Source organism: Ceraceosorus guamensis (genome assembly GCF_003144195.1).
Source record: "Ceraceosorus guamensis strain MCA 4658 unplaced genomic scaffold IE81scaffold_13, whole genome shotgun sequence".
Taxonomy (NCBI): domain Eukaryota; kingdom Fungi; phylum Basidiomycota; class Exobasidiomycetes; order Ceraceosorales; family Ceraceosoraceae; genus Ceraceosorus; species Ceraceosorus guamensis.
Window position 1 is genome coordinate 102,983 of NW_020290008.1, and position 22,645 is coordinate 125,627.

General features: G+C 56.2%; 5 protein-coding genes across 5 annotated transcripts; 1 reads left to right on the forward strand and 4 right to left on the reverse strand.

Annotated features, from left to right (window-relative positions):
• Positions 1-42: 42 nt before the first annotated feature.
• IE81DRAFT_36459 (FAD dependent oxidoreductase) lies at positions 43-1,797 on the reverse strand. Its single transcript, XM_025516872.1, has 5 exons — positions 1,218-1,797; positions 828-1,144; positions 523-752; positions 198-452; positions 43-125 (listed from the first exon to the last, which is right to left on the reverse strand). The coding sequence occupies exons 1-5, from the start codon at positions 1,506-1,508 to the stop codon at positions 49-51; spliced, it is 1,170 nt and encodes a 389-aa protein (XP_025371315.1). The 5' UTR covers positions 1,509-1,797; the 3' UTR covers positions 43-48.
• Positions 1,798-2,770: 973 nt separating this feature from the next.
• IE81DRAFT_345860 (ARM repeat-containing protein) lies at positions 2,771-9,338 on the forward strand (the record flags this gene model as incomplete). Its single annotated transcript, XM_025515966.1, has 5 exons — positions 2,771-5,862; positions 5,945-6,045; positions 6,136-8,159; positions 8,224-8,488; positions 8,566-9,338. The coding sequence occupies 5 exons, from the start codon at positions 2,771-2,773 to the stop codon at positions 9,336-9,338; spliced, it is 6,255 nt and encodes a 2,084-aa protein (XP_025371316.1).
• A 514-nt stretch (positions 9,339-9,852) lies between these two features.
• IE81DRAFT_321556 (amino acid transporter) lies at positions 9,853-12,100 on the reverse strand. The gene is made up of 3 exons (XM_025513382.1): positions 11,573-12,100; positions 10,731-11,500; positions 9,853-10,640 (listed from the first exon to the last, which is right to left on the reverse strand). Exons 1-3 carry the CDS (start codon positions 11,914-11,916, stop codon positions 10,057-10,059), a joined length of 1,698 nt encoding a protein of 565 aa, XP_025371317.1. The 5' UTR covers positions 11,917-12,100; the 3' UTR covers positions 9,853-10,056.
• Positions 12,101-13,738: 1,638 nt separating this feature from the next.
• IE81DRAFT_352740 (hypothetical protein) lies at positions 13,739-16,772 on the reverse strand (the record flags this gene model as incomplete). The annotated part of the gene is made up of 7 exons (XM_025516638.1): positions 13,739-14,800; positions 14,873-15,320; positions 15,391-16,062; positions 16,133-16,189; positions 16,262-16,279; positions 16,369-16,383; positions 16,449-16,772. The coding sequence occupies 7 exons, from the start codon at positions 16,770-16,772 to the stop codon at positions 13,857-13,859; spliced, it is 2,478 nt and encodes an 825-aa protein (XP_025371318.1). The 3' UTR covers positions 13,739-13,856.
• A 1,580-nt stretch (positions 16,773-18,352) lies between these two features.
• Positions 18,353-22,054, reverse strand: IE81DRAFT_328939 (heme peroxidase; the record flags this gene model as incomplete). Its single annotated transcript, XM_025515120.1, has 4 exons — positions 18,353-19,470; positions 19,546-20,679; positions 20,754-20,886; positions 20,954-22,054. 4 exons carry the CDS (start codon positions 22,052-22,054, stop codon positions 18,353-18,355), a joined length of 3,486 nt encoding a protein of 1,161 aa, XP_025371319.1.
• Positions 22,055-22,645: the final 591 nt, after the last annotated feature.

Below are 22,645 nucleotides of genomic sequence, written 5' to 3' on the forward strand. Positions count from 1 at the left end.
GAATGTGTGTCCTGGTGGGAAAGGGCTGTCGATTGATCGATAAAGGGATCATTGCAGCATTCGGATGTCCGCGCTGCTAACTTTCCCATCCGTGACCAGTTCCTGAACGACCTTTCCAGTGCCAACTGGGATGCGCATGGTGGTCATTGCACGAATCAGCATTCTCGTTGCATGCAGGCTTTCAATCGCAGACTTACCGCCCAGCGTGATGCCCCAGCAGGAATGGCCCGCCGCAATGTAGATGCCGCTCTTGGCATCACCAGTGATGACGGGTGATCCAGTCCCTTCACTGATTGGCAAGTAACAAGCTTGCTCGGCTTTGACTTTGGCGCCCTTGTCGACGTTGAGAACGTCTGGCGAGAGGACGGCTGCTTGTTCGATCAACTTCGCCGTCGCTTTGAGATCGGGAACGATGTCTGATTCGTTCTCTGGCAAAATCACTTCGTCTGAACCTGCAGAATATCAGAACAAAAGCGTCAGCGTGATGCAGGCGACGGCAGGTGATGGAAGACATTCACGCACCGCCGCATATGTACACCGTCCCATCCTCGCGCGCATACACCTCCGGCGCAGCCGCTTTATTACCGTACCGCATGTCGGTAAAAAGGCAGTGAGCGGTCGTGGGCCTCGAACCTTGAATGACCACGCTGTGTGCTCGACTGCCACCAATCTTCTTTGCTTTTCTGAGCAAAGACGGCAAGCCAGCTTCAGAATTGGAGAATAGCGATGACGCTAGTGCGCCTGTCCAAGGTCTGTGTGGTCGTGTCAAGCCGCCAGAATTGCTCAGCGCTGAGCTCTCGCAGCCTCTTTGTCAGAGTGACACTCACCCAGCCGCGATGATCAAATCTGTGCTCTCGACATCCTCTTCGCTTCCGTGCGCATTTCGCACCTTGATCTGCTTAACCCTTCCACTGGCAGCATCAAGCTCTGCTGCAACAACTCGAGTCGCCTTGTGTATGCTTACGCCAGACACCTTCAGGGCTTCGCTGGCCAAATGTCGTACCAAAGGTCTGGGAGTCACTTGAGCTGTCGTGCCATTGCCACCCATCGTCGAGGAAGAAGAGACATGCTTTCCGTCTACCCAGTCCAGGCTAGCTGGGCCCTTTGACCGCGACCTGTTCGAATCGAATTTCACAGAGAGAGTCTAGCGAGTAGCACGCAGCATGGGGTTAGATGCGTAGAAAAGATGCGGCAGACGAGCATCGAGAAAGACTCACCTCAACCTCTCGATAGCCCCATTTTTCTCTTCCGCTAAATTCGTCGGCAAGCTCTTTATGCAGCCTGAAACTGAGCTCTGCTAGGTCGGCAGTTGCGGTACCATGCCAATCTAAAGCCAAAAAGCCTCCACTCTTGCCGCTCGCTGCAGGTGCTACATCTTGACCTGCTTCGTACAGATTCAAGGTACTGCCTGCTGGCAGGCGAGACAAAGCGCGCGAGAGATAGTAGAGCGAAGAGACACCAATGATGCCTCCCCCTACAATGCTGATGTGACGTGCCGGAGCTGTCATGATGTCGAGATGTGGATGAGGAAGGTATATGGTTGGTAGAATTGTGCGTGGATTGGGCGATGATGCTGTGATCCTGACTGATGCAAGCCATATGTACGCTCTTCTGGTCGCTCCGCACACCCTCCACCTATGTTCGTCTAGCTACCCAGCCAGAGTCGAATCACGTGAGTTTACGCCGTACGTGCTTCCGAAGAGGTCAGCACGTTGATCAGATGGCTCAGACGAGGGCAGCGATGAGCGCCAAGATATGTCCATGCAACGCCCTGCGGACCATGTTGCCCGCTTCACTCTAGCTTCTCTGTGCAGATAGGGTGCATGTTGATTTGACCTTTTGATTCTGACGTCTGTAGCGCCGGCACTTACCGATGTGATCCGCTGCATGCTCTAGCTTGCATAAAGGGCGAAAAGGGAGTTTGAGTCTCTGTGTGTGCGGGTCGTGCAACTTCCTAGCGGTGTTTGTCGCGCGCGCGCAGCACAATCTTGAATGCCGAGTGAGAGGGACGACAAGGTCCAGCAAAGATAGATCTTGGCCAAGACGGAAAGACCCAGGATGATATGACGAATCGGGTTTATGAGTGAAGAGGACTCTGATCGATTGTCAATTTGTGATCGAGGCGTAGGGCGAGATGAAGACAGCAGTAAAGGTCGTTAAGAGGCGCGATATTCGGCAGGATTTTCTGAGCCAATTAAATTTGCACGGCTAGAGAGCCCAATAGCAAATCTTTCAATTTCGGTCAAACTAACCCTTGAGTCTGATTCAGATGATGATTGTAATTCGAAAAGTGGCGCACGCAAGCGCGTTTGCCTAGCTGCTGCCTGCGGTCGGCCGGGTCGGATGCATGGCCGAGGACAAAGCCTCGTGACTTTTTTCGCAGCTGCTACCCTTGACTCTGCCGTGCTTTGGCTCTCTAAGCTTGCACCTAACGGCTCTGCTCTGGTCAATATCCATCACAAAACCTAGCCTCATTCGTGATTCGTGATTGGAGTGCCGGTGTCCGGTATCCTGACGCCGGCGTAGACTCGATCGCAGACCCCTTACACACAATCACTGGCCTCCCAGCAGTCACGGCTACGCGCACATCCCTTTCTCGGCTGCGTCTGCGCCAACCCTCCTTTTATGCTTGACGCGACTCAGCAGCGCTTCTCGCCTGAATATACAGGCCACCACGCAGCTCTTCATCCACCTCACAATTCCCTGATCGCAGCTTCGATTGGCGCCACCTGTCTCTGTCGAGATCTTCACGCAGCGACGCGGCAGCATCATGGATGAGCGATCTGAGGTTGAGGGCGCAGAGCACTTGTCCGAAGGCTCGACGCAGGGGCTGGCTGACGCGGCTGGTGCGGGCCAGAGCTTGTCGGAAGCAATCGAGGGTCGCAGTGAAGACCAGGTTGGCAAGGAGAGCGACAAATATAGCGCAGACAATGAGCAGCAGGAGCACGACGTTGCTCCGTCTCGCTCCACTTCGACAGCAGCACCAGCAAGGCTCTCGAGACCGGTCTCGCTGATTTACCCGTCCCCCACCTTTGCATACGGGACCAACTCCTCCTCCCACGACTCAGTGCCCCACTCCACCTCACCAAACGGAAATGCTCACAGTCCTGGTGGCAGCTCGAGACCTTCCAAGCATCATCACGCTCGCTCCAAGTCCGTCAGTCTGAGTCCTGTCATTGGGCCAGCTGTGTTTGGACTGGGACCTACTGGCCATTACGGAGGTAGTTCAGGAAACAACATGGTCCGCGAAGGCAACCTTTCACCCAACGGATTTGGCGCAAGCGCGAGTATGAGGAGGACGCCCTCTCCACTATCTGGAAGTGCGAGCCAAAGTGCCAGAGCCTCGGGCGAGTCAAAGAGATCACCAGTGTGGGGATCGCAGCCTAGTCAAGTCGCAGAGTCGCCTTCGGCTTCAGCTTCCGATTTTTCGAGGGGCAGCAACTCGGCCAGTACATCAAATGCGGAGCGTGGGTTGAGGATGTATCTAGGCGAGGCAGATAAGCCTGCGAAACACACCGCTGGCGAAGGAGTATCTACGGTAGGGCGGGGTCAGGCTCAAAGCCTGGCTCACGGAAGATCACAGTCACCAGCGAGTGGATCGTCAACAATGTCTCCCCGTCTGCAGCCTATGGGCACAGCTGTCGATGGTAGAGCCCAAGTATCGGCATCGACCGCTGGGGCCAGCGCTGATGCCGTTCTGAGCAAAAAGGGCTCTCTCGAGGATTTGAGAAGCAGTCCGGTGCTCCAAAATCTGCGCTCTACGACGCCGATCCCTCGCGCGGCTTCACCGCGTCTCGGCGCTCCACCAGGATCTGCTCCCGCCGCAGCTTCGCCAATTCTCGCCGCTCGATCCTCGAATGCGTTGTCCGATCCCTCAGCGGTGGATGCACACGCTTTCGACTCGGTGTGGCCAAGTTCTTCGAGAACCCAGGCAGACCCTGCGCTAAGCGCCGCGATAGATGGAATACCGATCCCCGGAATGGAGCCTAAATCTAGAAGTCGTCGTATTAGTGGCTCGACGAGCTCTTTGCGGCAGAGCAGCTCCGGTCCAGCGTCGAGTCCCGCAGTCAGCCCTACCCAACCTGCTTCACCGCTGCGGAGCCGCATGTCACGCTCCCCGTCTGGAAGACACGAGCTTCGAGGTTCAGCGTCTTCGCCGCTTCTGGGACCATCGAGGCGATCTCCATCGCCAGCTCTCGCTGCGTCTCCTGGTTCCTCCACGGGCGCCCATGATATCAACCATCAAGGGCTCGCGCATCCACCTACGCTCTCCTTTGGCAGGCACATCAGGTCCAATTCGGGATCCTCGGGCGGTCACCTCGCATTAGCGTCGAGCCCAACACAAGCGTCCAGCTTTCCTGCAGATGGCCGTGTACATCGAAGTAGCTCGAGTCCCAGCTTTGGATCGACACCTCCAGTGCCTTTCGCATTGAATGGCTTAGCTACTCCTCCTAGTCCGCCACCTCCACTCACCTCATCTAGACCTGGTCAAAGAACCGCACTAGAAGCGCTTGCGAGTCATGCGCACTTAAGGAGATCCAGCTCCGGGTCTTCAAAGGGCGCTGCAGATGGCCTAGGAGACAGCAGCGATGGGCGCTCACACACGGCAACAGACCGGCTCGCCATGCTGCGATCGGCGAGTGCGGATGAAGCATCCGCAAATGCCGCATCCGTGCCAGGCGAAACGAGACATCGCTCTGCCTCTCCCGCCGGCATTTTGGGCCGAAGCAATGGGACGACCGCTGGTGACGAGGGGGGCGCCCCGATGTTGAGGAGATTTTCTTCAGATCAACTTCACGGGTTCAACAGTCAAACGAGTGGGGCAGGCTTGACCTCGCCCTTCGTACCTCACGCCCCCTTGCCGCTTCGCGCAAGATCTCCTGGGATCAGTCTCGGTATGCCCTCCGGACATCACAGCCCCTTCACGCCATCTTCCCCTCTCTCATCACCTTTCCATGCGCCATTGCCCTCCCGGACACCACCTCCGCACCTCGATGCAGGTCTGAGCGAGAGCCCGCCAAAGGTGCGGTCCTTCATTGGTATGCCACCTCGATCGGGCTACGATCTTTCCGACGATCCCGACGACGTTGGATCGGAGGATGGAAGTACGGGCAGCAGCAGAGCCGGGAGCATACACGAGGCAGACAATGATAATGAGAGCGAAGGAGAGGGCGAAGGTGAGGGGGATGGCGACACAGGGAGTGAGCAGGGCACCGACAGACGCGGAGCAGATCAGGATCTCAACGACGCTGAAGAACGTGACGTAATTGGAGACTCGCAGAACGGTGGCTCTGATGGTGTTTCAGGGGCTGATGCACCGCCTCTGGGCAGTGCAGCTCGACCTCATTTGCCCAAACGTCCGAGCTTGACAAGGGCTGCAATTGTTCCGCCAATTGCTGCGCATGCAGGACTTGCGGCGCACCATCAATTTCCGATGGAAGACACCCATACGTCCGCTGCTGCAAACGGCTTTCCGGCCGATGGACCAGCCGGGGCACTCGGATTTTTCAACGATGACGACACTGGCAAGATGCCCGGCAATCACTCACACTTGGGTCTCCAATGGTCACCGGGTCCTGTACTTGCTGGTCAATCAGCAGGCTCTGGCGGAGGATCAATGCCCCCACCTTTTGGTCCGACAGCGCTTGGACCCGAAGGACCAGGCGGAATCATCGATGCCGTGGATCCCAGCCTCATCGTGGGTGGTTCGTCGCAACAGTTGGGCAACGAATCTCAAGACCAGGATGTGGACATGGGTACGAGCGGATCAAATGCGAACCCAGAACAGAATATCATAGAAGAGAGTCTGAGCACCCTCGAGCGTCTGTTCTTGTTTGCTAAGAGCGAAATGACCTTTCACCGGTAAGTCGGCTGGTTCGTTGCTAGAGCGCACTACACCTGTGGAGCTCAAGTTGACTCATCCGCATCTTTTCCCGGCCAACAGAGTGCTCGTTGCCCGATCGCTCGCAGACTGGATTTTTGAGATCGATCTCAGCGATGCGGTCGAGTATGTCATCCCTCTACTGAACGGCCTTGGCACCGACGGTGAGTGACACGTGGATGTTCACCGTAGCGCACATCCTGCTCTCTTGCTCAGTGCCCTGTTCGTGGATTTTTTGACATTCTCATCCTCAGAGCTCGAGGTGTGCACTGTGTTCACTCCAGAGCTGCACCGATTGATGTGGTTCTTCTTTCGAAACTGCCCCCTCGTGCAGAACGCCAAGGCGGACGCTGAGCAGAAAGACCAAGTGCCGGGTGCGGCCACAGATGCAGACAACGACGAGGAAATAGCCGATAGACCAAAGCTCTCTGTGGAAGCTTTCACACCGCTGCTGTGTGCCCTATTGCTCAATTCCAACACCTCAGTAGCCGGAGCCGCGCAGCTTTCCTTGGTGCAGCTCTTTGCGCGCCTCGATCACGTCGCGTTGCGAGGTCCTGCAGGCGACACGATGGAGAACCTCTCCGTTTCGAATGAGTGGAGCCAGGACTCTGCACTTGTGCCCGACGCATCGGGGCGCGAAGGCGAAAGAGTGCCTCTGCGCGCGTACGATTTCGACTCGCAAGCGCGGCAGATGGTGAAAGCGGAATTGCTGGAGAATGTCGCCTTTGCAATTGGCAAGCTCAATGCACAGGACTCGACGCTGAGGACTGGCGACCAATCGACACATGCGCAAGGCGTCAGCCCCTCTGAAAAGTCTAGCACTCCCAAAATGAGCGACTCTAAACCATTGAACGGCGAGTACGTCGATCATGAGAAGACGCTTTCGGTTGGTGATGCCGACTCGCGAGTCTCGGACCAACCAGCACCAGAGGTCCCTTCATTTGAGATGGATTGTGAAGCCGATGAGGATTTGCAGGACAGCACGTCTGGCGATGGGTCGCGCGGCAACACTGATGAAACGACTTTCCAGCGGAGCTCGCCAGCCTTGAGCGCTTCCGATAATCCCGATAGAGAGGAAGAAGCCGCTGTTGGGCGAATGGCGTCTGTCAGCCTACTGGCTGCACTTTCTGCGGAAGGACTATTGGACGTCGAAACGCTCGAAACTCGCGTCGTGCCCGAGGTCGTTCGACTACAAAGTGATGGAGCTTTCTTTGTCAGGAAGGAAGTCGCAATCGCTGTTGGTTCCTTGGCGAAGCACGTGAATTCTTCAGTGGTGGTCAAAAGTCTACTGCCAGCATTTGAGCGATTTGTTCAAGACGACATTTGGCACGTTCGACAAGCAGTATGTTTGTCGATCCCAGCCATCTTCACCCATTTGGACGCAGAGACCAAACGTAGTCGCCTTCTGAACGCGCTCGGGATCTTCACGCAGGACGTCTCGCGGAACGTGCGCTCTGTAGCATTTGAGATCATTGGTGAAGCCATCTACCTGTTCCACAAGGATCCGCTTGGCGTGCCTGAGCCTCTTATCAGGCACTTTCTGGGCGAACCTTTCGAGGAAGCGCAAAGTGCGGACGATCATCCCAGCGATCCATTCAGCATGGAGATGGATCAATCCGGATATCCCTCGTCCGATTTGGGCAAAGTGCAGGCGGAAGAAACGCAGCAAGACAACTGGTCGGATGATGACATGATGAACGGCTATAGCTCCGAACGCTGGCTGGAGGAGATGATTGGAGGTCCCAGCGGAGCCGCAAAAGCCGTTGATGCCGCGAGACAACACGTCATGGCCTACAACTTTCCTGCTGTCGTCTTGACACTGGGACAAGAGCGTTGGCCAAAGCTACGCGCTGCTCATCGAGATCTGTTCTTGGCATCCGGTACTAGCCAAGCGCAGTGTAGCCTCGCTGCATCCTTGCACGAGATTGCCAAAGTGATTGGACCCGAAGCAGCCAGCGAGGATCTGGTCGAACTTTTTGAGTACTCCATGTGGACTACAGAAGCCGATGTTGAGCTCAAGAGCGCCGCAGTAGAGCATATGGACGAGTTTCTGCAGGCTTTGCCAACAGATGCTGCCCAAAAGCAGCTGACCATGCTGACCGCACTCTGGTCCTCGCATTTCGAACGCGATTGGAGGCTCAGGGAAAGGCTGGCGCAGCATATCTCAGCTCTGGCTAGGCACCATCTGCTAGACGACGAAAGCGGCGACCTGGTCACGCTCATGCAGCTAGCACTCAGTGATCCCGTCAGCGCAGTACGAGACGCTGCAGTCCTATCCGTGAGTGACTCGCAATGCCCGTCGTAGAGCCGGCGCAAGTACTGAGTTTTGCTGTTTCTTCCAGGTTCCGACACTGTATACCACTTTTGCGGAGCATGATCAAACAGTCGCGGATGGCTTCTTGGCCATTGTCGCAGATATGGGCATGGCCGACCGGTATCGCAAGAGGTTGGCATGCGTCCTCGCCATGCACGCGCTCTTCGGCGCTGGCATCGAGAGGTCGTCCGTCGAGCTCTCGCTCATCGAACGAATGGTCGAGCTGGCTCGTGACACTGTGGTGGATGTGCGAATTGCACTTTCTAGAGCAGTCGCTCTTGCATGCAAGCGAGGTGGGTCCAAAGCTCGCGTCGTTGTTCTAAGTGCTCGACTGATTGCCCATCTGCTTTTGCCCATCTGCTTCTACCAGATGAGCTGTACGCCTCGCCACAGTCACGATCGCCGGCCGTCAATGAAGTCTTAGCACTCTTATATCGAGACGCAAGCGCCGAAGTGCGAGAACCGATGCACGACTTGCTGGATGAAGAGCAGGCGCAAGTATTGCCAGAAGTCCAACCCGTTCAGGTCCATGCTCGGCGAGATCTGACATTGGGTCCTGCCGACGGAGGTCCGCATCGTCCGCCGAGATACACAAGCTGGGAGAGCAGCTCGCCAGATGCCCTCGCTTCCCAACCGTCGCCCCAGCAAGGAATAGCGATCGCAGATTTTCCCATGATCGACGCTGCCAGAGATCCTGACGACAGTGCTGATCCGGATGTCAGCATGTTCGACGATGGTGCAGACGACGACAATGATGAAGAGGAGCAGAGCACGTCCGCGATCAGTCGGGGCGAAAGCGTTCACGACTTGTTGGACGCTCCTCACCATCTTCTCAACGTGTCTGGACCCGATTCGCCCGAGCGACGGCGCATTCAGCTGAAAGACGACGGACCTCAAGAAGAAGACGTGCAGCGGCATGGGCAACGGGACGGCTGGCTGACTTCGCCTGAGCGAATGCAGCCAAACGGAGGCACAGCGACTCAGGGCGGCGGCATTCAGAGCGCTGACCCTTTTCTATCATACGTAGCCGACCGTCACCAAGGTGGTACGCACGAGGAGGACGCCAGACGAGACGACGACACTCAGGGAGGCAGCGCGTCGGAGCAGCGCGACGAGGACGCTTCTGTGTCCGGCACCAGCTAATCAGACCCAGATGGCAACGGACGCAGGATGCTTGACGTGCGAATCGTACTGCTTTCTTTGAGCAATATATTGACCTTGCAATACACCAAGAAGCTGGGCTCCATCGCGATGGCACCTCGTAGAAGACCGAGGCGTGGAACCGCAGATGTGCCTTCCACCCAACGCCCTCTCTGTGCTCATCGTTGCCCTGTCGACCGGCTTTCATTTCTCTGTCGGTATGGTACAATAGTTTACGAGCATATCAGCTGCACAGACCACGCCGACGAATCGGCTAGTCGACCTACGTGGGCGCGAGGCCATCGCGAGCCGGTCGCTGAGCTGTAGGGTCTCCACATTCGCCGTTGTACCTTAGCATTCACCTCTGCCTGATTCCTGCATTCACCGATCCGCATGCACGCAATCTACCTGTAGTAACATTCCACGCACGCTCTTTGTGGTGCTTTGCGCGCTGACTTGCATCGCTCTCACTTCATCATCATCATCATCACGACGGGCGCGTCAGATGGGCAAGGTGGGTGACGAATGAATTTCGGATACAGATGATGAGCTCGAAATGTCGGTAAAGGGAGGGCGCAGCCAGAGTCGTCGCCGTGTCCGCGAACCGGTGATGGCAAGGCAAACGCTTTTGAGGGAGGTGAATGGTGACTGTACATGATCATGAAGGCAAGGCGACGAGGCTTTGCAATACAGAATAGATTTGCGCACGAATTGCGCCACTCTACTGTTTTCGTCTAACAAACGTCTTTGCAATCGTACCGTCCCCAAGCGTGATCTCCGTGCTGACCAATTCGTAACGCCCCAGCTTTGGGAAGAGGACGGCCCAGGCGAACCAGTAGATTGCGCCTCCTGCAAAGATGCCCAGACTGACAGCGGGTGCAAGGGCGTACCAAGTGTGTTCGTAGACTGCATCCTCGGGCCTCTTGGGAGGGAGCCAGGGCACGACGACCAAAAAGGTGCTGATGAGGAAGAAGAACAAGGTGATGGGCAGCGTGGCCTTGTAAGGCGAAGTCCAATCTTGAGCCCACACAGGCTTGTATTGACGAGGGATGGGCAGGTAGGTGACGAGCAGTGCTAGACCCACTGCCGCGTTGACCACGTTGAGCGGGTAGGAGGAGAGGTTGAGCACAAAATTGTACGCATCTCCTGCCGGTGGAGCGAGCAAGATGACGAGCGTGACGATACCGTGCCACGTCAGACCTGCAAGAGGAGCCTTGAAGGGCCAATTGGTCGCAAAGACGCGAGCAAATGGAATGATGCCCTCTCTTCCCACAGCTTGGTTCAAACGGCCTTGTGCGAAGATGACTGCGGGTTTACGCAGTCAAAGGGTGGGCGCGCGAAGCGTTGTGAGCGCACGAACAAAGCAACGTCAACTGATCTCATACATCGACTCACCTGAGTAGACATTCGCGGTAGCACTGAGAGCGACAAAGACGGAGAGCGCTCTAGCTGAGCGCTCACCAAAGACGTTTCTGAAGAAGAGCGCAGCGACAATTTGCTCTGACTCGAGCACGTCTTGCTTGGGGACGGCTGCGTAGTAGGCGACCTGAACGAGAACATACAACACGGTGATGACACCGATGGCCAAGGGTCCGGCAATTTTGAGGGTTCTCGCTGGATTCTTGATTTCTCCTGCCGCATACATCGCATTGGAATACCCGACGTAGCTCCACAGAGCATTGTAGAGGGCAGAAGAAATGCCGAAAACGTCGTTTCGAGTACCTTCAAAAGCGTTGGCAAAATTGTTCTCCACTGGCACTTTGGTATGACCGGCCAATGCTGCGAATCCAGCAAAGGCGATGACGAGCAAAATGATGAGCTTGAAGCTTCCGATGGCGTTTTGGAATCGCAAGCCCCACTTGATGCTGGTGCCGTGAAGCAAGACGGCAGTGACGATGACGGCGACTCCGATACCACGAGCATCGTAGCCGTTCGAGGTGCTGCCTCCAGCGCGTAGAAAGTATCGACCTGCCGTCAGGGCATTGCCGGCTGCTTGACCCAACAAGAGCGCCTGAGCGCTATACATGGTAAGAATCAGGTACTTGGGCTTGCGGTACGCGTGTTGCAGGTAGTTCAATTCTCCTCCATTCTTTGGCAGAGCGGTTGCCCACTCAGCATAGACTGCGAAACCTGCGGCAGCTACAATGGCTCCGATCACCCAGTACCTGGTGGACAGAGGGAGTTGCGAATCAGTCTCGGGCAATGTTAGGCCGTCACGTGCTCTCGCTGGCACTCACAGCAGACTCATACCGACACTGCCGCTCTGTGCGAGCAGCGTGCTCGTAGTGGCAAAGACACCAGTGCCGACGATGCGGTTGACGATCAAGAAGACGGCGCTGATGAGGCCCAATTGTCTGCCCTGCGGCAGATCAGTGTCCACCGAGCTGGTCTCGGCATCTTCGGGATCCGCATGACTCCTTTTAAACTTGTGCGTCAAAAAGTCCAGAGGTCCATGAGAGACTTCGACAGAGTCGTGCACGTGGGTAATGCCTGGGCCTGAAATATCCTTATCGTCCGACTTGGAGGAATGGGAGGCGATGGATGCGCGCGAGGCATCGTTGCCGTAAGCCGTTGCAGCCATTTTGGGTGGTGGGATGCGGCCAGCTGATGGGAGATGGCAATGAGAGGGAAGAGGTGGAAGAGGATTTCTGCTACTGGTGTACTAGAAAGAATCCATCCGCTCCAAGATCGGGCAAACGCGCTCATTTTGTATTTGAAGCGGATCTCTGACATCCACGCAAGCAGCGCCAAGGTTGAGCGTGCACACATACTCGCGACTGCGCTGCTGCTGCTGCGTGACTGAACATGCTGCCGCTATACTGCGTATATCGGTCCGCCATTCCCCACCTCGTTTCCCTTCCTGCCATCAACTTTTACTATTGCACAATGACTGCTGCTGCTCTGAGCACGCAAGATGATTCGTAATTGCTCATTACGACGCGCGAAGGCGTTGATGCGATTCGCGTCGTCGTGATCATTCACGATTGTTCCTGTGGCGTGCGACCAAGAGCTCTCGGTGCCCGGCTCGCTCACTCGGACTGTTCGCCGAAATCTGTTCACATGCTTGCTGGTCGGTTTAGGAACAGCTGCAGCAGCTATAGCTATGCACATCCAGCTGCGCGCTTTCGCTGAGCCCTCGAATTGCGCCGCCTCACAGCAGCAAGCACCCGTCGCAAGTATGGCCGAATAGGTAGGGTCGCTTAATTGCGCCATCTCAAGCCACGCTTGACAGAGGTGTTTGCCCCATGAAAGAGCACGAAGAACGTCAGCTCTGATTTCCTTCGTGACCGAAGCAGATGCCACGGCAAGCCAGGACATTGAACAATGACAATCCTGCAACTGCGGCCGCGGAAGCTTTTCAGCGTAAGGCGAAAAGGGTCGGTCGAGGAGTATATAGGAATTAAGCCTTGCAAAGTTTGATCCAGGCGGGCCAAGCACCGCGCGGGGCGCGGATTCACACCAAATCACGCATTTGCTTTTGAGTGGATGGATCACGAATGGAAGAGCACTCTCCAGCCAAGAGCAGTCGAATTTGGTGTGAGCACGTCATTCGGCCAAGAAGAACGTGATAGGGTCTTGCATTCATGCAGCTGCGCAGCTATATATACCTATACGGTATAGCTATTCACGATTAATTGCTGCATGTATTGTAGGGCGTTCAAATCGCCCCCACCGCGTTTGCCCGGCATCAGGCGGGGCCGCGGACACCGCGCCGATCAAGCGCCGCGGCGCTCAGAACAGCTATAATTGAATAATATAGCTTCAGCACCGCAGCTATATAGCATATCACGCACGAATCGGAAATATCTCGTCCTGCGCAGAAGGACATCACCCGCGCTATCATGCCATCCTACAGCCACGAGTAAGGGCTTTCTCTTCGGCAATATTGTGATTCGTTTGTATTTGCAGTAGCATCAGCATCGTAATTTGCTTTCATACCTCTCGACATTCTGATTGCGAGCAAGCGTATCCGCGTGTATACGGTCAATAAGCTCGACTTGATCGCCAGTGGTGGGGGGGGGGGGGGGGGGGGGGGGGGAAGGGTGGCGGGCCGCACAAAAGCAACGTCAAGAGTGGCTGGTTACGCCATTTGCGTGCTTCGCATTCTGATCCTGATTGCTGGCTTCACTGTACATTCGCTCCTGCTTTGCTTGGCGTCTACGATGCCTCAACCGGCGCTCCTTGGCATCCGCGCCTCTCGTCTAGCCTTCAACCATAGACACTAGGCGGGAGGCCGACTTTCGTCAGCAGGACCAAGGCTCCCCGTGCAGGCGCTGCTTCCCTGCAACGACGAGGCAGCGTCGTTCAGTGCTCCAATGCTCGCATGTGGCCTCCATACCCTTGACCTTACAGGAAAAAGTCACACTAGTCAGAGTGTAAATCACGAAGCCGCACACGAGCGCTGAGGAGATATCAATGTATTGCGCAGTGATGCAGGACATGTCGAGTCCAGCTCAACTCTTGCTCAGGGCCGGTCGACCAGCTCGTAAAGTACATGGTGGATCAAACAGGCTCTTCTGCTCAACGGAGCATGGATTCCCTGCGACGTTCAGCGAAGCAAGGGCAAGTGTTTTTGGTGCCCTTTGCTGATGAGCTGGATGAAGGCGTGTCATCGTCGTCGGAAGGTGTGGCAAGAACAAGACGTTGCGTAGCATCGCTAGTCGAAGCGGCGACGTCGTCACCTACGGCACTAGCAGCCTCGGAGCTGGTAGCATCCTCTCCGTCGACGACAGAGGCAGGGTCAGACTGTGCAGTCGCACTGTCTACGGCGTCAGCGTTCCCTTCGACATCGTTGTCAATGTCGCTGTTGGGAGATTCGCCCATGCTGGCAGCGCGGTCGTTGCCAGTAGCAGCGTCAGCCACGCTGTCCGCATCGGTGTCGGTAGGAGTCGATGCAGCAGGGAGGTCGTCTTGCTGGGCATCGGTCACACCCTCAGGCAGATCATCGGCATCGTCCGCGTCCGTGACATCGGCAGATCCATCCTGAGCAACTGGGCTCTTGTTGTTGGGCTTTGCAGCAAGCTTCTTCGCCTCTGCACCAGCGGGCACGAAGGTCAGGCTGACCTTTGCGGGTCCATTGCTGGGCTTGGTTCCGTTGGTGGGTGCAGTCTTGGACGTGGGCATCGCGGGGGGGACAGAGCTCGAGTCCGGAGCGCTAGCAGCTGGAGTTGCGGGAGCTGATGCATTGGCGGTGCTAGTGGCGATCGGTGCTTCGTCGTTGTCACGTTCAGCAGCGAGGATGCGGAAAAAGGATGAGGGCGACCTTTTTGCGGCAGATGCGGTGGGCGCAGGTGCTGCGCTGGACGAGGCGACCGATATGCTGCTGCTCACGATGGATGCCGATTGCGTGCTGCTCGAAGAGGTGCTGAGCGGCGCAGCGGACGTCGACATCGATTCGGTGAAGTTGTTGGGCGTTGCGGCGTAGATGGGCGTCAGCGCGCCGGTTGAAGCTGTGTAGGAAAAGCCTGCAAGGGGAAATGTTTCGATCAGCGATCATGATCCGCACGGTCACGACAAAATTGTGGGTGATGACTCACGTTGGCTAGAGTCGCTCTGGCTGGCGGCCGGATTCTTCTCCGAAGGATCTTCTCCACAAGGAGTGAGCTCGAGAGAAGATGGAGGCTTCTTGGCGAAGGTAGCACAGTACAGAACGGGCTCGCCTTGATCATCGACGATAGGCAGCGCAACGCGAACGACAGTGGTGTCGTTCTCGAATCCGCTTGGCTTCGTGGCGGGTTGAGAACCGGGCGCATCTCGAGCAGAGACGGTAGCGTTGGCAGCAGGAGTGGATGCAGTTGAGTTGACGTCGGCAGCCATCAACCAAACTTGCGTCCTTTCATTCTTGGATGCCATCAGGCTATAGTTGTACAGAGAATTTGCTTTGCCGTCCTGGACCATGCGTTGAGCGCCATTGGCAGCAGCGGGCTCGGCGTGGAGGACGAGGCCCCCAAGCTTCTTCAAGACGCCATCGTTGCCAAACAAAAGCTGGGCCGATAGGAAAGCAACGCGGTCAGGCTAAGGTTTCCAGATGATCAGAAAGGTAGTATGGACTCACATCAGAGATGGTGACAAAGCCAGGGATCGCGTTGAGCGGAGCAAGCAGAGGCTTGACGAGGTCGCCGACCAGGCCACGCTCAGCGACATCCTCTTCAAGAGCACGAGGATGGTAACGGAACGGTCGGTTGGTGCGACTCGAGGGCGAACGAGCCTGGAGGTTCACCTTGCCGAGGGGCTTGAGAGTGCCCTTGACGGAGAGAAGGTCGCGGTCAGGTGAGAATCCAGCTTTCGTGGGCCTCTTCGCCTTGTCGTTGCTAGCGCTTCTCTTGTGCTCGTGGATGTGCTCATGAACGTGGCTGTGACCGTGAGAGTGCTCGTGACCGTGAAAATGCTCGTGATCGTGATCGTGATCGTGATCACGGCGTTTGTGCTCGTGAACGTGCTCATGGATGTGCTCATGATCGTGACTGTGACCGTGGTAGTGACCATGATCGTGGTCGTACCCGTGGTGATCATAGTAGTGCTCCGAGTGACGAGCTTGCAGGCCATTGGCAGAGCTCGATGGAAGTGCCACTTCACCATCCCGACCTATGAGGACACGAATGAGATCGCCGTCGTGCTCGTGCATTTGACCATGTTGGTAGCCGCCTACTTGAAGAAGAGGACCATTGCGAGCAAAGAGGTCATCTTCCGCTTCACGTCGCGCCAGTCCATGGTGGATCGCCCAGTGCTGAATGGCGATGGAGTAGCCAGCGTCAGTTCCCTAAAGTCTAGGATGTAGCCCACAAACTTGAGCGCACCTTGGAGTGGTGAGCCTTTTCATCAGCATCTCGGTCGTGGCGATGGCCGTGGTGGTGCTGTGGAGGAACAGCAGGTGTCGGTGCTTAGCAAGGGCTGCAAAGACCTCTCTAGACAAGACAATTACTTACACCGTGTCCGTGCTCGTGCTGAGGTACGACCAGCAAGTTCGATGGGACGAAAGGGGCACGTAAGCGAGCGCACATGGATCAGGAAAGACTGATGACGAAGGACGTACGATGTGCTCGTGAATCTGTGGATGTGGTAGACAGCAACGAATGAGCTTCGTGGGGACAAAGCGCGCATGACAATACTTACGTGAGTGTGCTCATGACCTGGACTTCTCTTGCTTCCGGCGGAAGCTCGCTTCTCAACCCTGCCATTCGCTCTGATGAACAGCCTGGGTTTAGTGGCCTGTCTCTTCTCAACTTGAGAGTCTCGAGACTTGACCTTCTCTGGCAAAGGAGGCGAGGTGGAGCGGAGGACGACGCGCTCCATGCGAGCGTTGCGAGAGGCGAATGGAGAGGCTTGGGGAGCGCGAGCTTGAGGAGCGGAGCCAGCTGGTGCTGCTTCGACGACGCCGGTAAGAGTAGCCAGAGCGACGGAGCCGGCAATGAGGAGAGGCTGGTTGATGAGCACCATGTTGTGTACGGGAGAGGAGCAAGGACTTTGTTGGTGAGCGAGGGACCTGCCCGAGATGTGCGATTGGGGCTTGATTACAAAGAGTGTGAAGTAGAACGGCGAGAGCGTGTATGGATAGAGTCACGAGTCAAGATCTCGAAAGAAGAGTGCAAAGGAGTACGGCAAGTGAAGTCACCAGGACTTGACGGCTATACGGGAAGAAGATGAAAGGTGAAGCAAAAGGATTTGACCGAGGTGAGGGAGAGGGAAGAAGGGGAAGAGATGTGGAAAGCGCTGTATTTGAATGCATCCGAGGTGGGAGCTCAGCTCAAAGATAGAGCAGGCTTGACGGGGCCGCCGTCGCATGGTCGATCGCTGAACAGCCAGCGCGCCAGGCCATCCCAGACGGGCAGTCTGCCTGTCAAGCCGCAACGGCTCCTGCCATCCTAGTAGACTTTCAGTGAAGCATCGACCTTGCGCTGCACGATCTGTTCAAATGCCACACAGCCTTGTGGATGAAGGGGTAGCCGTCTCTGGTGCATCTACGCATCTCTACATGCTCCAACGGCTCCTGCTTGCTTGGGGCGCCTTCGCGCGCGTAGTCAGAAGGCACGTCCACTACTGCGACAGCTCGAGCAGCGTGGCATCATTGTGAATCTCCCACGAGAAAGGACCAGTGTGCTGTTTCACATTGCCCGACCGGTCGCTAGAAGTGCGAGAGGCGTCCATTCTGTGCCAAGTTGCCAGTCTCATGCTCAGACGACCGGATTTCGAGGGTGCAGTCGTGAATTCTCCAGCGGGGTCAACGGCCTAATCTCGACCGCGGTCCTGCAAGGTGCAGGCAGCAGGGCTACCACCCGCGGCCGGCACGCGCGCACGCGCACGCGCACCCGTCGATGCCTGCCTGCACGCGGCTGATGCTGCTGCATGCGAGTTGACCGTTGAGGACTTTTCGCTTCACGCTCGTTGACTCTTCGACGGTTGCGCTTGGAAGTTGCTCGCGCTTACTCTGCTCAGCTCAGCCAGCGCCTACCGAATAAGTCCTGCTCGTTTCATTGCACATGTTGCGCTCTCGTCAAGCAGGACAAGGGGCATTTCCACTGGTCGCCATCTTTGCTCGTGCGAGTTACCTATGGAGGAAATCGACGATGTCCACTTCAGGACGTGCTCGCGCGTCAGACGCCATTTTTGTGCCTTGACGTGTCCCGTTTCTGAAAGCGCGCTGCTGCCCATGAAGCGTTAGGAGCATGTGCATTTGACGTGAAATTTCAAGACTTTGAATGACTCAATGTTGACCATTGTCAAGTTTCAATCTGCCGCTTGCACGTTCACTCACGCTCTTCACGAGCGCATCGATACCGAATCAAAAGCCCGTCTTAAGAAGACCCGGAATGCTCAGGAGATGTCGTGTATCATTGACGGACATGAGGGGATCATCCCAAAAGCACAGAGCTCATCATGTGCTCTGGTGCCGGCGGGCTAAAAACATATAAGGTACATCATGAAAGGGGTGACGTGGATGGATTCGGGGCTTCAGACTTGACCATTGCGAATGCGTACACAGGTGCGGGTCGATTTGAGTCACGTAGCAGATTTACAATTTACTGCGAAGGGAGATCAGTGTTCACGGCGTCTGGCGAGCCTTTTTGCTTCTCAGAAGCAGGGGTGGCAAGATCGCCAAGGGAGCTCAATGAAGCATGGCCAGAGAAGCTGCTTCCAATGCTAGTTGCCTCGCTGGCAAAGTTGCGCTTGTGTCCGTGCGTAGAGTCGCTGATGAGACTTGCCTGACTGGCGGTGCGCTCGGGAAGCTTGAGTGCTGGGGCTGGGGCGGGCGCACCGTAAAGGACCTGCAGCGAGGTCGGGAAAGGCCAGTCGGCTCCGAAGAGCTGGTAGGTGTAGACTTCAGTGCCTCCCGGAAGAGTCATCGATGACTTGCTGAAACGACCAGTCGGCCCAGGAGCAGTGCGAAGGTTGGGCAAAGCGAAAATAGGCTTGAGGACAGCAGCCAGAGAGGCGTCCAGGAGGTCTTCACCTAGGCATCGGTGCATGCCGACGCCGAAAAGCATGTAAGACTCGCGATTGGGACGGAAGGGATCAATTTCCTTTGGGTTAGGAAACACGCTAGCATCATAGTTTGCGGCCTTCTGACCGACGAAGATGCTGTCACCCTTCTTGACACGGATTTCGTCCTCTCCGTCGCGGATGGAGAAGTCGTCCACCGCTGTGCGTGGGCAAACAGGAGCTTGTGGGTTGAGACGCATTCCCTCCCACAAATAACCGACGAACTCTTTCTCGTCAGACGCGGTCCATTGCCCATTGGCCAGCTCGTGGAGGCGTTTGAGATGCTTGTCGTGCTCAGGGCGTAGGAACACTTCGAGGATGAGAGCAGCTTGCTGCGTCTGTGTGGCGATCGACGAAATCATGAGACCGTGCACCTTAGTGACCACCGACTTGAAGTGATCGGAAGTCTGATCGCCACTGCTGGCCCAAGCCGCGCGGTAAAACTCCACAGAGCTCTTCGAAGGCTCGACGAGGTTTTCGCCACGACGGCCGAAAAGCGAGGTGAAGTGCTGCACAAAGGGCAGCACATTCTTGACGACTGGAGTATTGATGGTCCACATGCGAGCACCAACAATCTTTTCGATTAGCGCACCAGACTTTTGCGCGCCGGCGCGAAGCTGCGCCTGCACGCCAGCCATGAAGTCAAAGTTACAGAACACTGTTGAGAGGAGTGAGACCAGAGCTCAAGATTAGCACCGACCGTGTGAGTGGCAGTGCGACAAGATTGACTCACCGTGAGCAAATTGGGTCGCCAAAGCAATGTAAAGCTCTTGCAAAGTCGGAGCACCAGGCAGCTGTTCGCGAAGAGGAATCGCCCAGTGATCGGCTGCCCAAGCGGTGAAGCTCAGAATAGTAACGTCTGCAACAATATCAACCAGCGAAGTCTTGTTGCCCGCTTGGATGGACTTTTCGACGAGCAGCTCTTTGGTCTTCTTTTCCAGGAAAGCAGCCGTCTTCCTCTTAAAGTCGTTGCCGAAGAAGAGCTGGTCAAGAGCTTCTCTTTGAGGCGCGTGCTCTTTGCGATCGTTGACTCCCATAACAAAGACCGCGTCGTTGCTCTGGGAGCAGTTGGCGATGCGAGGTGCGTAGGGGCAGTGGCCAGATTTGGTGTTCATGAAGACAGAGTGAGCGCCGTGCCAAGTGGTGGTGCCATGCCAGTTGGACGAGCGACTTGGACGCTGGATGGTGTACTCATCAGCTTTGCCGTAACCTTCCAAAACCTTGAGCATCGCGGGAGGTGTCATAAAGGGGTAAAGCGCAAAGGTGGAGTTGGATGTTGCATACTCAGTCGGTAGACAATTGAACAGCATTTTGGCCACGACTCCCTGAGAGCCGGCCTGAGGCTGAGTGGCGTACTGGTAGCCCCAAGTAGTCAAAGCGCTAGAGGTGAAGTCGCTGGTGTAGAAACGATCGCCACGGATAAGAGAAGCTGCGTCACTCAGGATAGCTCTGCTGATCGTGTGACCAGGGCAAAGTCCGCTGGCGGGCTGTGCGGGCTTAGGCTCCTCTGCCAAGAGGCCAGGGAAGAGCTCGAGCTGGTCGATGTGGCCGTACAGCTTCTCCGCGGCTTTTTGAACTTCGGGATCGGAATTCCACTCGGCGAAGTTGGCCAGGCGAGTGAGGCCTAGACTGGCGCGGAACTCGTTGAGGGTGCAAAGTCCCTGCTCGCGAGCTTGATTCATACCCAAGATGTCGATGACGCGCATCCACTCGGGGACTCCTCGAGCTCGGAAGGCTCCGGCGACCTCTTCAGTAGCATCTTGAAGCGTCTTGGCCAAGACGCTGTCGTCAAATTTGCCCTGAGAGTCGCGCTCCCATCCGTGCAGCTCCCACTTTGGGGGATCGGAACCAAGTTTCTTGGCGAGATCTACCAAACCGAAGGAGAGCTAGGTAAGACTGTTGCTTGGCGTGCGGATGAGTTGTCGAGCACCTTGTACTTACTATGGGCACCATCGCGGAAGTCAGCCACCGTTACCTCATCAGCGTGCTTGTTGGGGAACATTTTGATAAAAGTGTCATTGAGCCATTTCTCATCCTCCATGGAGGTAGTGCAGTGCCAGCGGTAGAGAATGTTCTGGAATTGATAGGCAGACGATAGCTCAGCAAGGACGCTACATCAGCATAGGCGCTCGTTCACTCACAAATTCGCTGGCCACCTGGTTGCCGGTGGCACGAGGAACGCGGGCGCCGTCGAGCCCACGAATGTCCTCTAGAGGGTTCAGATACCACTCGTTGCCTTGAAGAGCCAGAATGGCTGGGATATAGTCTCTGAGGATGACGTTGACGTAGAAGCCGCAGTTGACGAGACGAGCACGGTGGAAGTTGTCGCAGTCGCGCTCCTTGTCACCAGCCATGTTCTTGAGGCGATCACCTTCGTCGAGCTGCCAAAGCTTCTTTGCTATGAAGTTGTGGTTGCGCGCGAACATCATTGCCAAGGCCGTCGAAGATGGGGTCATAAGCGCAAGGCGCATGTCCGCAATTGTGTCGGGGAAGATCATGCCTTGTGAGAAAGTGCGGATGGAGTTTTGGCTTTGCTCGTCGTTGCCGTACAGCCACTGCATGTCAAGATAGCTGCTGTTCAGGTTGACTTGTGCGTCCTTTGGTGAGGTGCGGAACGCATCGTGGATAATGAGGTTTGCCATCGAGAAGAGAAGGCTAGCAATACCTTGCGGGTGAGGTTTGAAGCCCTTGCGTGCAAGAAGCGTGTCAAAGACGATGCCCGCATCAGGCGTGACAAGGGGTGCTTTTCTTTGCGCATTCCTCGCGTACGGTGTGCGTGCGGCTCCAAGAGTGGGCTGGTATGGGTTGTTGCCCGAGCCATCGACAGAGCGGAACTCGTTCTTATGGCCCATGATTGTGACTGGAGGGTGTTGAAGGTCGGTGAAGAGGGTGGCTACAAGCTGGTTGCCAACCAGGGTGGATGCGATGCTGCCATTCGTGTCTGCCAGTAGTTGCACCACTCTCTCCAGTAGGTACTTGCGATCGTCCAAAGGCGCACCAGGGGCAAAGAGCTGACCAGAGAGCTGCACGAGGGCAGTGATGTTCCGCAATGCTGTCCCATCAAAGACGGATTTGGTGACTGTGTGGACTACATCTCGCGCGGTGGTGATGACTCCTGGCACGTGTGAAGAGAGAGGGGAGGGCGCAACACCAAGAGCCAAACTGACCTCGGCATCGGTAAGACCATCCTTGGAGGAGCGATGTGCCAAGGCACTCTCGAACTTAGTCAGGATGGCCGACATGACGTGGCGAGGTTGCACGCGCTTGAATCACCTCGAAAAGGTCAGCGTCGATAAAGTCGCGGTTGGGTCGCAGTCTGTGCCAAACACAACGAGCGGAGGAGGCCTTGTGCCACAAAGCCTTGGGTCAAAGGGAATAGAAGGCCGGAGATGAATGCCAGGGGTAAGCAGCGTGAGGACGGCTTGAGGCTTGCTTGCGCTCGTTCGAGCACTTTGGGTTAAAGAGTACGAGTGTTGACCCGTCGAGTTTACTTCGCTAGAACGCTTGATGAGAAGTGCTTTTAATTGAGGTGGGAAGGGACGAATGCTGGAAGATGCGCCCTTTTATGAGCGTCACGGGTACTGGAAACAGGCAAGGTTGACGTGGATATCTGCTCTGCACACTTCAATCCCGCGTGTGGGCGGGAGTTGCATGAATGAACCCGGCTCAAGCAACAGGATGCACCGATCGAGCTGAGGCTTGCTGCTCCGGAGCACGAATGCATATGCATGCCGGCAAAGAGTAAGCAGCATCGTGCGAAGCAGCTGTGCGTGAGGTCAAACGATACGCTGCTGATGCTGTGAGGAGACCACTTTCGAAACAGCTAAAGGCAC

Coding starts and splice junctions, on each gene's coding strand:
- IE81DRAFT_36459 (XM_025516872.1), bottom strand. CDS start 1,508: ATGACAGCTCCGGCACGTCACATCAGCATTGTAGGGGGAGGCATCATT. Junction 1,145..1,217: donor GGGGCTATCGAGAGGTTGAG/GTGAGTCTTTCT, acceptor GCTACTCGCTAG/ACTCTCTCTGTGAAATTCGA. Junction 126..197: donor CTGGGGCATCACGCTGGGCG/GTAAGTCTGCGA, acceptor TGCGCATCCCAG/TTGGCACTGGAAAGGTCGTT.
- IE81DRAFT_321556 (XM_025513382.1), bottom strand. CDS start 11,916: ATGGCTGCAACGGCTTACGGCAACGATGCCTCGCGCGCATCCATCGCC. Junction 11,501..11,572: donor AGTGTCGGTATGAGTCTGCT/GTGAGTGCCAGC, acceptor TCTGTCCACCAG/GTACTGGGTGATCGGAGCCA. Junction 10,641..10,730: donor TACCGCGAATGTCTACTCAG/GTGAGTCGATGT, acceptor GTAAACCCGCAG/TCATCTTCGCACAAGGCCGT.